General features: G+C 35.2%; 1 protein-coding gene across 1 annotated transcript in view; it reads left to right on the top strand.

Annotated features, from left to right (window-relative positions):
- The window catches only part of SPAG16 (sperm associated antigen 16), a 715,229-nt gene that overhangs the window by 320,209 nt on the left and 378,767 nt on the right, over window positions 1-16,253 (top strand). Inside the window, exon 11 of the mRNA XM_024564300.4 lies at window positions 1,744-1,887. Within this exon, the coding sequence (XP_024420068.2) occupies window positions 1,744-1,887 (144 nt within the window). The remainder of the gene's footprint in view (window positions 1-1,743; window positions 1,888-16,253) is intronic.

The raw sequence follows: 16,253 nt of genomic DNA on the forward strand, positions 1-16,253 counted from the left end.
TTTTTCCTTAACTTCTACAAGTAGCTCCCCTCACAAGAGTCATTTGGGAAACTTATCTTTCAAAGTTCGTAAAGACATCAATGATTTAGTTATCTCACTTAAAGAGGGTAATTTATCATCTACTCAAGTGTGCATGTGTCTGCCAGGAAAGCTGTGAGCCCATATACATCATATTCAGTAGCTTCAAGGATTTGGTCTGCCTTCTTATGTGTATTTGAATGTAGAATTCATTTCAGCCTGACATTTTGTTTACCTCTCATCATATTTTTCTTCTAATTAAGTTCTATAAATGTAACCTCTACCTGGTTTGAGCTGTAATAAATTCCTTTCCTGAACTGGCCTTCTGAAAGTCACAAACCAACATTATGATGAATTGCAAAATGAAAAATTTCCCTTCTACAGTGTTTATTTTGAGCATGGAAGTGCTGGAGAAAAATGAAACATTGTTTCACTAGAAAGAAGGCCCCGCTCACAGTGGTACATGCCTGCGAGTTGAATGTTTGCAACACTGATCGACCTCAGCAGATTTCCAAAATTGTACAGGTCTAATGCAAGGAAAGGAAGTTTCCGTTCCAGACATTGAGGTTAAATGGTATTCATGGGAGAGACCCATGGTAAAAAGTTTTAATCTCATGTAAACCCTGGAGCTACCCATGCAGGGGTGGACTAAGACCACTATTTCTTTGGGAATTGAATTTCCTCAAGTCTATATTGAGGAAGAAAGGAACAAGGTCATTCAGAGAAAGTACTTTGAGAGAAATGAATGTATAGTTTTTATTTTTAAGTCATTGTTTCACTTCACTGTTTGGGCAAGTAAAAGCATTATGCCTTGGCTTTGAGATGGCTGTGTTGAAATCAATTTGTTGCTCATATTTAGACTGATATTTTGATAGGTGCTTAACATTGGGTTCCATTACATTGTAAGGCATAGCTGAAACTCTGTATAAATAAGATTAAAACACTGCCATAGATAAAATATCGGGCATGAACCTTCTAGACTCTTGATTTTGGAATGAGTTAGCTTCAATATTTAAATAGCCCCAATGATCATAGCCCAGTTCAAATAATACTGCTTAATGCATTAATCGTTAATTTTGCATACTTCTCTCTGATTTCCCTCTATGTCTTTATAGAGTGGGAATTGCCTTGTGCATCCTGAATTCATTACTGTAATTTGTGTACTGTGCATTGACTGAAGCCAATTTAAGTGGCATATTAGCACCGAATTTGTTTTGTGTAGATAGTAGGCCATGGAGTTAATCTTTCATTTATAGTATTTGTTAAAGGACTATGATAGTGGCTATGATTCATGATCTTTTCCTTGATAATGCCTGATTTAAGATATACTATAATCTGAAAAGAATTTTGCTCTTCTTACTAATAAACATGGTTATTGGTCCAACTATCCTAATGCCAAATTATCATTGGCATCGCTTTTTCCTCCTAAAAAAAAAAAAAAAAGACTTACTGTTTTCAAATTAGAATTAAATACAAGCAGTTACCTAAACCAAATGTCTCACTTGACACATAGGGAACCTGCAATCCAATGAAGTTAATTAGATTGACAGTGATTAGGGTTGGAGCCGTAGCCAGGACAGACAGTCCGCTCCCTCTGAGCTCCAGCACCCTGTGAATGGCCCTGCCTTGCCAAAGTGGGATAGCCACTGCCATTTCATCTATCCAAAGTGTGGAAGCATTCTCTATTGTCCCCCATCACTCCCTCTCTTCTCTCTCTCTGTGCAGCATCCTCATGCACCCCCACAAAGACATCCTAGTCTCCTGTAGTGAGGACCGCCTCTGGAAGGCCATGGGACTCTCCCGAGGCAAAGTGCTTGTCACAGGAACTGGCCATACTGACTGGCTTTCCAACTGCTGCTTGCATCCCAGGTGAGTGCTCATGAACCCCTGAACCAGCCTATTCTCTCTAAGGAATGCACTTGTGAATTCTGCTTCTTCACTGTCCTGCCCTTTTAAAATTGAAATAGGAATAATGGACAAAAACTGTGCATTTTTAATATATGCGACTCGATGAGTTGGGAGATAAGTATACATCTTTGAAAACACCAGCACCATCTATGCTATAAATGTTTCTATCATCTTCAATGGTTCCCTGCCATCCACTTTATTTGTTATTATTATCACCATCACTAAAATACTTAACATAAGATCTACCCTCTTAGCAAATTTTCAAACACACAATCCAATAGAGCTCTAGTACTTAACTTTATATGTTAAACTTTGTGCTTTGCTGGTTTTGATGACACTTTTTTTTTTCTCTGCAACATCACACCCTTACTGAATTCAGAAAAGTGTACATTAATGCTCCTTTGGCTTTCATTATATTGAATTTAGATTGATTGCTTTTGATATTTGGGGCCTGTAAAACTTAGTCCACATGCTGATGCATTTAACAAGAGTAAAAGGCTTCCCAGAAGAAGTGTTATTAATGCTTCTTGTACTCACAAACTCTGACAAGACATCCGGATTTCTAGCCCATAATGTATGCTAGTGTTTACTTTGCCTCAGCTACTCTCGTAGGTTTTTCATTTAGAATTAAGTTATTTGGCAAAAAAGGATCAGAAGGCATTGATCAATTTTGTTACAGATTCAGTGACACTCAAAATATTAAAGAGAACAAAGTACAACTGAAAGCATAGAGTTCTGTAATTTTCAGAATTCATTGAATTTTTGTACCACAAAAGCCAAGGACACAAAAGGAAAAATATTGCTAAACACACAGATGCACTGAAAAGTTCTGCCCACAGTTGCTTGTAGTCAATTCCTACCCAATCCCATGCCTTCTCTTGTCCATCGTTACACTCAGCGTTTGTAAACACGCTTGCATCTGGCTCTTTCCAGCATTCTCTGGTCTCACTACTCCTGGAGACTCACAGTTCTGGTGCAATTTCTAAACCAGTCCATTAGGAAATTTTATTCTGAGAAAGACCCTCAATTTATTTTTGTGTTTCCACCAAACTCTTTTTCAAAAACATTTTTTCTTGGTATGATGTCAATGAAATTAGATATATATGAAGAAGCTAAGATTTTCCATAAATTTGTAAGTGAACTCATTTTTTGAAAATTGTCTCAAAGTGTAATTTACCTTTAGTGCTAGATGTTTGAATTTGATTTTTGAATACATAGTGCATTCCATATCAGGTATATAGAGAAACAGAGCCACACCACCTGTCATCTTTTAGGAACATAAAGCCCATCTTGCAAGCAGAGACAACACAATTAGAAGTATAGCCTATCACTTATGTAGCTGCTGGGCATGCTAATCAGATTTCCATAATGTGTGGTTACCATGGCAGCCAGCGACTCAGATATTTCCTCATTAGTGCTTGACCAGCACAGGGTTCTTTTAATAGGTCTTCCTGTTTCCCCACTCAATTACTGAGGTGAAATATATCATTATTCACTTATAGTATAGATTTACATTCAGTACTGTCTTTGGCAGAATTTTAGTAAAATGAAGTTACACTGCTGTCTTCTCGTACATGAGAGAAAATACGCTTAACCATAAGTGTTTTTGAGTAAGTAGTATTCAACAGCAAATATTCTTTTGTAGAATTAATGAGTAAGAATGATTATCAAAATAATAAAAAACTCTTTTTTAAAAATTTTAGGTAGAGATCATCTCTTTAAATTTTTATTTTTTAAATTACAGTTTACATTCATTATTATTTTGTTTGGTTTCAGTTGTATAGCATAGTGTTTAGACAATCATATACGAGGTCTGGCCAGAGGTGTCTAGCCATGTGATATGAAAAACAGAGACATCTATTGAAAAAGATACCAGATACAAGAAACATTGTACATGGGACAAGGACACCTCAGTCTCCTTCAAAGTAGCCACCTTGGGATCTCACACAGTTCTCCCAATTGCCATCAGTGGCCCCTTTGTATTTTCCTGAATCTCACTGATGGTGTGATATCTCTTCCCTTTCAAAGGTTATTTTAGTTTTGGGAAGAGCCAGAAGTCACTGGGCACCAAACACGGACTTTAGGGGGTGGAGTCCCCTGTGTGATTTGATGTTTCACCAAAAAACTCTGTATGAGATGTGATGCATGAGTGGGCATATTGTCGTGATGAAGCTGCCAATCACCAGCTGTCCATAGCTGTGGCCATATTCATCATATCGCATCTCTCAACCAGTGAAGAACATTGAGGTAGTACTCCTTAATAATCGTTTGGCCTGGAGGGGTGTACTCGTGATGGATCACACTTTCCCATTCAAAAAACACAGTTAATATGGTCTTGATCTTGCTAGAACTTTGCTGCACCTTCTTTGGGCATGGAGAACTAGGTGACTTTCATTGGGACAACTGGGCCTTCATTCCTGCATTATAACTGTAGACTCACCGTTCACCTCTAGTTATGACCTTCTTGAGGAAATCTGGTTCATTGGTAGTAGTCTGAATGAAGTCATTAGCAACTGCAGCACAATGTTCCTTCTGCTCTAGTGGCAGAAACAGTGGAACAAATTTTGCCACAACACGTTTCATGCCAAAACCTAGCATCAAAATCTTGGACACAGTATTTTTTGGAATCCCCAGATCAGCTTCTCGTTCTTGCACTGTCAGTCTCTGATCTTGGTTGATTGGAGTCCATACATGTTCAACATTCTCAGGTGTTCTGCTTGTTGAGAAGGATCACTTTCAACAGATTCTTGACCATCTTTGAAGCATTTGTGCCACACTCTTCCTTGTGCTGCACTCATTGCTTCATCCCCAAATACCTACTGAGTCATCTGAATAGATTCTGCAGAGGCATGTTCAAGCTTAACACAAAATTTGATGCAGATTCATTGCTCTTCTCACTCAGTCATTTTTTTAGATCATTTCTTTTTTTTTAATTTTAAAAATTTTTATTCAGTTACAATTGTCTGCATTTTCTCCCCTTCCCTCCGCCCCACCCGAGCCAGTCCCACCTCCCTCCCCCACTTCTACCTTCCCCATTGATTTTTGTCCTTGAGTCCTTTATAGTAGCTCCTATAGATCTCTCTCCCCACTGTCCCCTCCCCACTCCCCTCTGGCTATTGTTACATTGTTTGTAATTTCAATGTCTCTGGTTATATTTTGCTTGCTTTTTTCTTTTGTTGATTATGTTCCAATTAAAGGTGAGATCATATGGTATTTGTCCCTCACCACTTGGCTTATTTCACTTAGCATAATGCTCTCCAGTTCCATCCATGCCATTGCAAAAGGTATAAGCTCCTTCTTTCTCTCTGTCATTTTGAAAGTGACAGCCACACAGTACACATGCTCACTCAATGGCATCTAGGGCCCCCATTGACTAGTACAGTGAAGTTGTCATTGTTCACGAATGCACATTCCAGTCCACTTTCCTTGCCTGACAGGTTATGCTAATGTTGAGCAAACCACTCTTGTTATGCTAACAATGGCTGGACTTTTTCCAGACAGACCTTGTATTTACAAGGTTACCCCCCTGATATTTCCAGTACCCACCTGATACCATACAGAATTAATACAGTATTATTGACATATTCCCTATGTTGTAACTTTACATCCCTGTAACCTTTTTGTACTACCATTTTTTACTTCTTTAATCCCTTAGCCTTTTAACCCAGTCCCCTAACCCCTTCCCCTCTGACAACCATCAGTCTGAGATCAATTCTGAAAAAGTTTAAAAATCAGACCTGATTTTATATTTAATGTATGCAGATCAACACTGAAGACCATATACATGCAACATAATTTATATAATATATGCATATAGTATTTATTTATATAATGCTTATGTCTTAAAACTTCTTGAAATTCTTGCTTTCTTAAGCTTGAAATTATGTAATTTGATTTTTATTTTGGCTTACATAATTAAGTCAGTAAAAAATAGTTTATTTTTGAAGATTATTTTTTTCCGATTTCTCTATGTGCTTTACCTATGGTATAATTTTTAAAATCAAACAAAATAGATTTGATTCAAATATTATCATTTCATATGTAGTTGTTTCTTTAGTTAATGAATGCAATGATAGTCCTCCTCAGAGTCCATCTTTGTGATCTGCTTGATTCTGCTCCCTTGGAAGCAGAATGGATACACTACATACTAACGTACAGGACCTGGCACAAATAACGCCCCTATTTTATTACAAAATCTCTTATTACAAAATCATAAGCATATAACTTAGTAACATAACACTATTGCACTCAAGCATACCATATGACATTTTAAGTGAAATGTTCAAATTAAAACTATAAATTATTACACCTACGTTATTACCCTACCAACCACACTCAAGCAGGCCTTACTTCTGCTGGATCCTGTCTGTGATGCTCTTCACACAGAAAAATAAATTTGTACATTTTCTTTATTTTATTTTTAATTGTAATTGTTCCCAGTTGAATGTTTTCTGTAACTTTCAATTAGAATAATTCTTAATCACTACGACATTTGAGACACTGTCTCTTCTGCCACAGTGATATAGCCCATACTTCTATCTGGGGTCAGTTGTACTTCATATGACAGTGGTCCACCTTGACTGACCAACTCTATCTCCATGGTCCTGTTTCCCTTGCCATGCTGGTTTTGTCAGGGCACAAACAAATACAGCACTCATAGCAATTTAATATGGGCAAAGGAGGGCCAACATGTAAAAACTAAATGATAGGATAACTATCACCTGAAGATTCAAACAACATGACCTTAAAATATGTAGAATAACAGGTCTGATAAATATATGTATTATACAAGAAGATTCTGACAAAGCCACCATGTTCATCAAAGATTTCAAAGTGTCCTTCCCAGTTTTTAATCTCTCAAGTGAATAAAATTATAATGGAATTAGAGGAATTAATAAACTAGTAGGTGTATTTAATAGTAAATATGTTGAATTTTGTACTTTAAGAAGAGAGAATACAGATTCTTTGAATTCATTCATTGTTCGATTTTTAAAATATATAAATCTTACACCAAAAATTCAGCATAAGTGAATTCTTCAGAATAGTAATTATAATACCAGTATTTGTGAGCAATATTAATAATAAAAGAAAATGATAATATATAATTATTAAAATATAATAAGTCCTGAACTATTAAAAAACAACTAAATAAATATTGGTCAAAGAGAAACTACACACTGTCATTACCTAGTTGGTAAACAATTGAAACCACAATATTAATCAAACTTGAGATGTAACCAAAGCTGTACTCAGAGTAAAATTGAAAGCTTTAAATGCTGTATTATTAAGCAAAAAAATAAAAATAATTGAATCATGAATTCAAATTAAAAAGTACAACTGTTCAATGAAGTACAGAAAAGCAAAAGAATGAATAAATAAAAACTAGCAATTAACAAATTAGAATGAAAATATTAAATATAGATTAATTCAAGTTTGTTTTTGAAAGAAAAAATGATAAAATGAATAATTACAATAAAATAAGTAGATACTGCAGAAGTAAAAGTAAGAAATGTTAATATAAACTTAGCAGTTTGGAATGAGTTAAAGCCAAATATGCAGAGACTAAAATATATATGTGTATATATGTGTATGTGTGTGTGTATACATATATATTATATATAATATATATATATATTTGGATTTCTTCATAAAACAATAGATGTATATTAAAATAAACATTACCAATATTGAATTAAGATGAAACAGAAACCCAGAAAAGATTATTATTTTTCAGAATAACTGAATTTTGGAACTTCTACCTTGTAGTCCCATCTTGAACAGTTTTATGACTGAGTTTTAAAATTTTTATTAAAAATATAAATCAGTTAATTTTTAACCTATTGAATTTTGAGGGAGAAGGGAAATAAAAAGGAAATTTTAGTACTGGTTTTACAAATATAGGGTAAACATAATTCTAAACTAAACAAATGTAGTACCTCCCTCCACAGCTGTAGGCTCATCTCACAATCATAGATTCAGAGCCTTTTAAAACAATATAGAAAATGTAATTTACTTGTATGTTTAAAGGCAACTTGCAATGATCAAGTAAAATTTATATTTGAAAAGCATGGAGTACATAAGTGATCTAATTATGAGAATATCATATTATAAATTATATCAATAGACAGATAGTGAAAGTTACCTTAAGGTAGGGTGGTTAAGCCCCATGTTTTGAAGTTTACAAGAAGAATGGATTTTGTAGAGCTGGGAACCAAGAAGACTCGGGAGGTAAATGTAGAATCTGGATGTCGTGGATTAAGATGGGTCAGAAGAGAAATACACGGTTAAAGGTAATAGGGTAAAGTGGGGAACACAAAACCAAACAGGCAAAAATACCTCCAATACCTAAAGCCAAAATAGCAGGAGGGCCCATTGTCCAAACTCTCACATACCTATTCGAGCCTAGTTACTTGTCTAATTGGCGGATATTCTCAATAAATGTTAGCCACATTTTTTACTTTCCTTAATGATAATGATTAGTTTTTATTAAAATATTTTCAACACTTACATTTCAAACATATTTATACTCCAAATATAAAATGAATGTGGAAAACTTTTAACTATAAAAATTATGGAAATATACAGCCTACACATACTAAAGGCATTTAAAAACTCTTATTACAAAGGGTGTATTGTTCCAGAATCACATTATACACATGACTGATCATCACCATGTATTGTTTACAATATAATTGGTTTTGTTTATACCTAAGTTTGTAGGGTCCTTCGTAGGATTTGTGTATAAGGACTCTTCTTAGGAATGACATGGGTAACCCAATCACTGTAGAACTGGCTGTTACTACGTAGTTACCCAGAGAGGGCAATCACACATTGGTAAGGTAGAACACCCTGTGCATGTATGTACTTGGTAGACTGATGAACTAGCTGTTGAGAGTTATTCGCGGTCACTGAATGATGGCTGAGTGGAGCAGAGCAGAGGATGTGCGTTGGCACTGTCTTTGCACAGTTTAAAGAGCAAATGTACTAAGTGCCAAAAAGAGCACACTCCAGTGGAAGGGAGAGGTGCACGAGCGTGCTCCAGTGCAAGCTAGATCAAAACACGTAGCACACGGAGTCTGAGTTTCAGGTTCCCTTGATGGAATCCCAGCTTTAAGTTTGCTAGTCCTGTCAGTTTTCTCACCTGCGAAATTGGTATAATATAATAATACCTACTTTGTAGGGCGATTATGAAGGCTATAATATATGAAAAATAAAAATAGTATTATTGCCTGGCACATGTAGGCTCAATACATGTCACCCATTATTATTTTGTATTCATTCATAGGAATTTAGAGAACTTAGAGAACTCATAGCTCAAAAATTGCTATAAAACAGGTAACCTTAAATACAAGGGGCTAAGAAGGAAAAGAGGCTTTTGCGATGTCAGGGTTACACCAAGCTCCATTAAAAGAACACTACTCATGAAATATTAACTGGGAACATCACGCCTCAAGGTCTGACCAAGTTAAACATGGAAACAGGTATACACTAAAAAAGAAATATCATTACTGGGAAAATACTTGCTATCTGTTGGTTTTTAGCCCTTAAAATATATATTTAAAAACCATGCCAATGAAGTCTTTGTATTCTGTTTTTACAGAAGAGAGAAAGAATTCTGTACATTTCATATGTATATGATTTAGATTATGTTTTAGAAGAAAAACATTTTTGGCCAGAAAACCAAAAGTACTTTTTAAAATAGTTTTTTTTTTTCATTTGGTTTCTTTTTTTGAATAATGTAAAGCATATAGTATTTGACCTCATATGACCGCGGGCGTGTTTTATTATTGGTGGTCCATTTAGATGAGCTCTGAGCTCCTGAAATAGAGTTGCATATCAGTCTACAGGTCAATATTAATAGATCAATAAAATACATACTACACTAACTTAATAACATGTTATTTGATCTTTACCTCTACCAAGTAAATGACAATAGCGTGGTTTGAATGTAAACACAATGTCCACTTTTCTGATGCTTATGGCTGCATTTTCTTATGTATGACCGCAGCTTATTATGCGCAACAGCATATATCTTCCCAGATATCTCTACAAAATAAAAGCAGTTGGGATTAGTGGTTTAAACAATTTCACAGTGCTGCATGTTTTACTGAGTTCACTGCCTGAGGCAGAAAAAGAACTGATAGTATCCTGTTAAACATAACTTCTCCCCTGATAAGGTGATTTGTGAATTGTGAATAAATGACCCTCTCCAAAATCCCTCATACTTTCTCTTCCCTGTACAAGCTACCTGTTCATGTATTTATATTGTGCCTAAAACCTGTTCATATGAAAGGTCCTTGACAAGTATGTCATTTAGTTATGTAAAAGAACTGAAATATGGATGATCTTTGTATTTGCTAGAAACAAGGTCAAGAGTTCAAATTTCAAAGCACGATAAAGAGATTGATGTACCATTTCCCTAAGATTGTGATGTTCTGTGCCTTCCTGAGTTTCAGAGGTAGATGCTTTCATAATCAAAAACCTCATTAGATTTTTACCAAGATGGTTTTTTAAAATTTATTCATTTTACAGAGAGAGAGATGCAGAAAGAGAGAGAGAGAGAGAAACACCAATTTGTTGTTCCATTTATTCATGCATTCATTGGTTGATTCTTATAGATGCCCTGACTGGAAATCAAACCCACAACTTTGGCATATTGGGACAATGCTCTAAACAACTGAGCTCCCTGGCCAGAGCTTTAGCAAGATAGTTTTTAGACATACCTGTTAAATAAAAATATTCTACTTCCTATTTTCTGAAGAGGTGTGTGTTGTGCTTCTGTCCTTAGCATAGTTTGTCACTTTTCCGTGAAGGACATGAAGAGGCTGAGCATTGAGAGTAACAGCATACTTCTTTGAATGCATCTCTTGTCTCACTCTAAGAGTGATACCTGATCACCATAGAGAAGCGTGTTAAGAATGTATTTTGCCTGGTCTCACAGCTCAGTGAAAACTTGGAGTGACTGCCCAAGGGCCCTCCTCAGGCAAGTGGCAGGATCTCATTGTACATTAGAAGCACCTTCTAAAGTCAGAATTCTTTTCAAGTGTGGAAATGATGAAGCAGCAGCTCTGTCATTTTATGTAACCTCTGACAGCCTCAGTTGGTCATTTTAAAATGGGGATAACACACTTCATAAGGTTTGCATGACAACCGCATGAGGAAAATCTATTCACTACACAGTAACCATTTGCTAAGAGAACCATTATTGGTACTTTTTTTTTTTTTGGCAGATTCCAGCCTAGATGCATTTTGCTTTGAAACCAATATTGTCTCCAGATCTATTGGCTTAGCCCCTTCTTTCTAGGAAAACAAACAAACAAAACCGAGGAATACTGTAAGTGCATTAAAGGCAGCATCTGTGTCTTACTCATCTTTGTGTTCTTGTGACACAGCAGATCAGTTGAAATATTGTAGGGAATCAATAAATATTTCTTTAATGGAAATCAACAGAATTGAAGATGCTAGACCAGGAATTTGGCCACCTCCTCTAATACTCCTGGTAGCTGTCGTGTGATCATAGAACTATCCTCACATATGTACATATACATGCTTGTTCGGGCACGCCACATGTTACTACTGAGATCACTGTATGAGGAACCCAAAACTAATGGAAGCCTTTCATTTGTCATAAAAACCCTAAAATATAAAATTTTCTCTGAATAATATTATAATGAGACTAAATTTCAGTGAAAACCTATCATAAAGAGAAGTAGTTCCAGAATTACAGAATAAAGACCTTCAAAAATCTCCTCCATAAAAGCAAAAATTGCCAAAATTTTTTCAGAACTCTAGATCTTAACCAACAGTCGGCATCAATCCAGAGAGCATTTATTCAAGAAAAGCTGCAGAATTCGTATAAGAAGTGGTTTTTCATGTTCTGACTGGTCTCATTCCCAAGCCCCTCTTCTCCACTCTGCGGTAACCTTGTAAACCACGGCCTCGCAGCATGGCAGCCGTGCACACCAGTGCCAGCGAGCAGAGCGGCCCCGCAAAGACCCGTGCTCTGAGAAATGCGACTGTGTGAACTTTCTGGAAGCCCCCTGGAAGTTTACATTTGCAGGGCTTGTTTTTATTTGACCTGAGTCAGGGCTTATTCGGTTTAAATGGACTATTTGCTAGAACATTTGTAGAAAACAATCATGTAAGAGCAAGTGTTTAAAATCGCAACTGCCTGAAGACAAATTCCATATGATCTCACTTATATGTGGAATTTAATGAACAAAATAAACCGATGAACAAAATAGACACAGAAGCATGGATATGTGAAGCAGACTGACAGCTGTCAGAGGTGAGGCAGGAAGGGGGCTGGATGAGAGAAAGTAAAGGGATTAAGCAAAAAAGAAAAAATACACACACACACACATACATATGTATAACACATAGACACAGACAACAGTGTGGTGATAGCCAGAGGGAAAGGGAGGTGGGGGAAAGGTAGAGGTGGGCAAACAGGTGAAAAAGGGGATGGAAAGAGACTGCCTGGGGCGATGGGCACACCAAACAGTGTGCAGATGATGTTTTGTTGAGTTGTATACTTGAAATATGATTTTTGCGAACCAATGCCACCCCAATAAATTCAATTTAAAAATTGCACCTGCCTGAGGCAGCAACCAACAGTTGAGTAAACAAGTGGTTGACCAAATTCTTAAGCAGAAAAACTGGAGAATTAAATGTCCATAGGGGGTTTTAAAACACTCTGCCATATGCCACTGAATAACCAATACATTTAGAGAACTGTGTGAATATCCAATAAAAAATTAAGAAGGGTCTAATCCCTTACCTCTTGGCTGACCTGGAGGGATTCTGCAAGTAAAAAGGAAAAGCTGAGGCAGAGTTGTAAACTCCCAGAGCGTTGAAAGTGTGCCCCGTTATGCACACAGAGCCACTGGCCAAAGACCATGGATGACTTATTTGTTCAAGGCATTTAATCCTTACGTGTTCAGTTTTCAGTTGACCACTGAGCTAAACAAGCTGATTTCTGTGGCTACACACAACAAAGGATACAGACTTTACTGAATTACTTCAAGAAAGATACTAAAAAATAATTAAAAAATTCAAAAACTAACAGCAGCAAGAAACCCTGGAGAGAAGGAAATCTGATTTCTAGAGTTTCTACATAATATTTTTTTAAATATCAGGTTTTCAACAATAACAAAACATAGAAAACATTAAAATAAGCAGAACAATGTACAGAACTTGTAAATATGTTGTGTTATATAATATAACAGGATATATTAGAATTGCAAATGTTTAAGATTCTAATCAGCTGACCTGAAAATAAGGTTATCCTGGACTATCCAAGTGGGCCCGATGCAATCACAAAGCTGCTTTCAATGTGGAGGAAGACAAAGGGGTCAGAGTAAGAGCCACATGATGTGCCAAAGAGATTCTCCCTTAGAGACACAGGCAGGACCCGTTCTTTTGACATCATGCCTTCAGCCCAGTGACACTTACTTCAGAGTTGTGGCCTCCAGAATTGGAAAAAAATAAATGTGTGTCATTTTAACTCTGCTAAATTTGTAGTAATGTGTTACCACAGCAACATAAAACTAACATATGTCTTGCACTTCTATTGCTGTATTTATTCTAAGCATTCTATTCTTTTTGATGCTAATATAAATGAAATATTCTCAATTTAATTTTCCCTATTCAATATTAGGGTATAGAAAGGAACTGATGTTTGTGTCTTAATCTGATATCAATATATAACCTCATCTATTAATTTTAATATTTGTAATACATTTTTTAGAAATTCCACATACAAGATCATATTATCTGTGAAGATAATTTTCCTTTTCTCATATCAATGCCTTTCATTCATTCATTCATTTTTTCCTAAAAAATTTGGCTAAAACCTCCAGAACAATGTTGAATGGATGTGGCATGGACAGACACCCTTAGGGGAAAACATTCAGTCTTTCATTACTAAGGACGATGATAGCTGTCAGTTTTTTGTAGATGGCTTTGTCAGAGTGAGGAAGCTCCCTTCTATCCCCAGTTTGAGTGTGTTTATCATGAGAAGGTATTGAATATTGTTAAATGTTGTTTCTGCAACTATTAAAGTGATCCTGTAGTTTTAATTCTTTATTCTATCAATATGGTGATTTTCTTTTTTACATTAAACATCTTTGCATTCCTGGCATACATGTTAGTTGGTAATGATCTATAACTCTTTTTATTGAGGATGTTTGCATGTATATTCATAAGAGATATAGGTCTATAATCTCCTTGTGATGTCTTCGTCTGATCTGGGCATCAGAGCAACACTGTCCCCAAGGGGTGAATTGGGAAGCGCTCCCTTCTCTTGTCAGTTTGGGAATATTTTGTGAGGGATTAGTGTTAATTCTCCTATAAAGGTTTGGCAAGATTCATCAGTGAAACAATAAATGTTTGAATACTATCTCCCCAAAATAGATATTCAGTTTAATTTCTATAGTAGAAAATAAAAAGTAAAAAATAAATTAAAAATATTATAAAGTTCTACTTTAAGTGTGTGCGAATCCATGCTCCCTCTCATAACAAGAATGCCTATTCTTGCCAACTCTGAATTTCAGTATTTTTTGTCCAAAGTCTTGAATGTGTAATGAGTATGCCATTGGCATTTAAAGCTGCAATTATTAGTGAAACTGATCTTTTCTTATATGTTAGCTATTTGCATTTTTCCTTGGTGAATCAACTACTCAACATTTTTTCTATTTTTTCAAATTTATTTATTTGTAAATGTCCTTTATTTGTTAAATAAAACCATTTCATATTATGTTATTTATAAAGATCTTCAGGACTTACATTCAAATAACTTTTTTGATAAAGATCTTTGATTATGATTTTTGTAGCTGTCATTCTGTAGTTTGATATTAAATCTTTTGAAAAGTTTATATAGTATTATCTAACATACAATTATTTTTATGGTTCTTTCTTTGCCCTAATACAAATAAAAGTTTTACCTAACCTTTTATTTTTCTCTTTTATGGTTCAGTATTTTTAAAATTTTATTATTTAATCAATTTATTTTGTTTTGAATGTAATAAAGGAATATAACTATCTTTCTGTTAAATACAACATTAAATTTAGGTTTAAATTAAACTTTTAATCATTTATATTTATTTTCAGTATTTATTTTGATATTAGATGCTTAAATAACTCTAAGGTTAGCTGGTGATATCATTTACCAGTGGTGTTTTTATAGCAATATCTTCCTTTTCTTAAGTACTTTTTTGTTGTTTCCTTCAAGCATAGATCCATAATATTTCTTAATGCAATGATTCTTGATAACTCATTTTCTCATTTATGAATGAAAAATACTGAATCTAAACATTGTATCTAATTAAAACCATTTAAATTCATATTTTAATAATTAATGTTTTGATTCATCTTTTTGTTCTTTCTTCCTGCATTATTCAACATGAATTTGATTTCCCAAGTCTATAATCTATTTATATCAATCTCTTATTATGTCTAATTCATCTCTTTATCCTCTCCCAGGGGCCAAGTTAAAAAATTAAATTTTGTTTTACTAATTACCATTTATAAAATAACTTATTTATGTTTACAGCTCCCTTGCAGATTTACTTTGATAATTATGTTTTCTTCAATTAATTGGAGAGAGATAGGGAGAGAGAAAGACAGAAGGCATTGATTTGTTGTTCCACTTATTTATGTATTCATTGGTTGATTTTTGTCTGTGCCCTGACTGGGGATCAAACCTGCAACTTGGCATATCAGGATGATGCTCTAACCAACTGAGCTACCCACTCAGAGTAATACTTATTATTATTTTTCCTTTCTTTTTAATTTTCTTTTTATTGTATTTTTCCAGTACCAGTTAGTCCCTCCCCCATGCAGTCACCACACTGTTATCCATGTCCATGAGTCCTTTTTCCTTTTTGTTCAATCCCTCTGACCCCTACTCCCTCCCACCCCCTTGGCTGTCATCCTGCTATCTATAAGTCTGTCTCTATTTCACTTGTTACTTCACCTTCTTCATTAGAGTCCACATAGGAGTGAAATCATATGGTATTTGTCTTTCTCTGACTGGCTTATTTCACTTAGCATAGTGTCCTCCAGGTCCATCCATACTGTCACAAAGGGTAGAATTTTCTTCTTTTTTACATCTGAGTAATATTCCATTGTGTAAATGTCCCATAGTTGTTTTGTCCACTCATCTACTGATGGACACTTGGGCTGCTTCCACATCTTGGCAATTGTACACAATGCTGCAATGAATGTAGGGATGCTTATGTTCTTTCAAATTAGTGTTTTGGGATCCAGAAGTAGGATCACTAGGTCAAAAGGCAGGTCCATTTTTAATTTTTGGAGGTATTCCCATA

Source organism: Desmodus rotundus, chromosome 2, assembly GCF_022682495.2.
Source record: "Desmodus rotundus isolate HL8 chromosome 2, HLdesRot8A.1, whole genome shotgun sequence".
Lineage (NCBI taxonomy): Eukaryota > Metazoa > Chordata > Mammalia > Chiroptera > Phyllostomidae > Desmodus > Desmodus rotundus.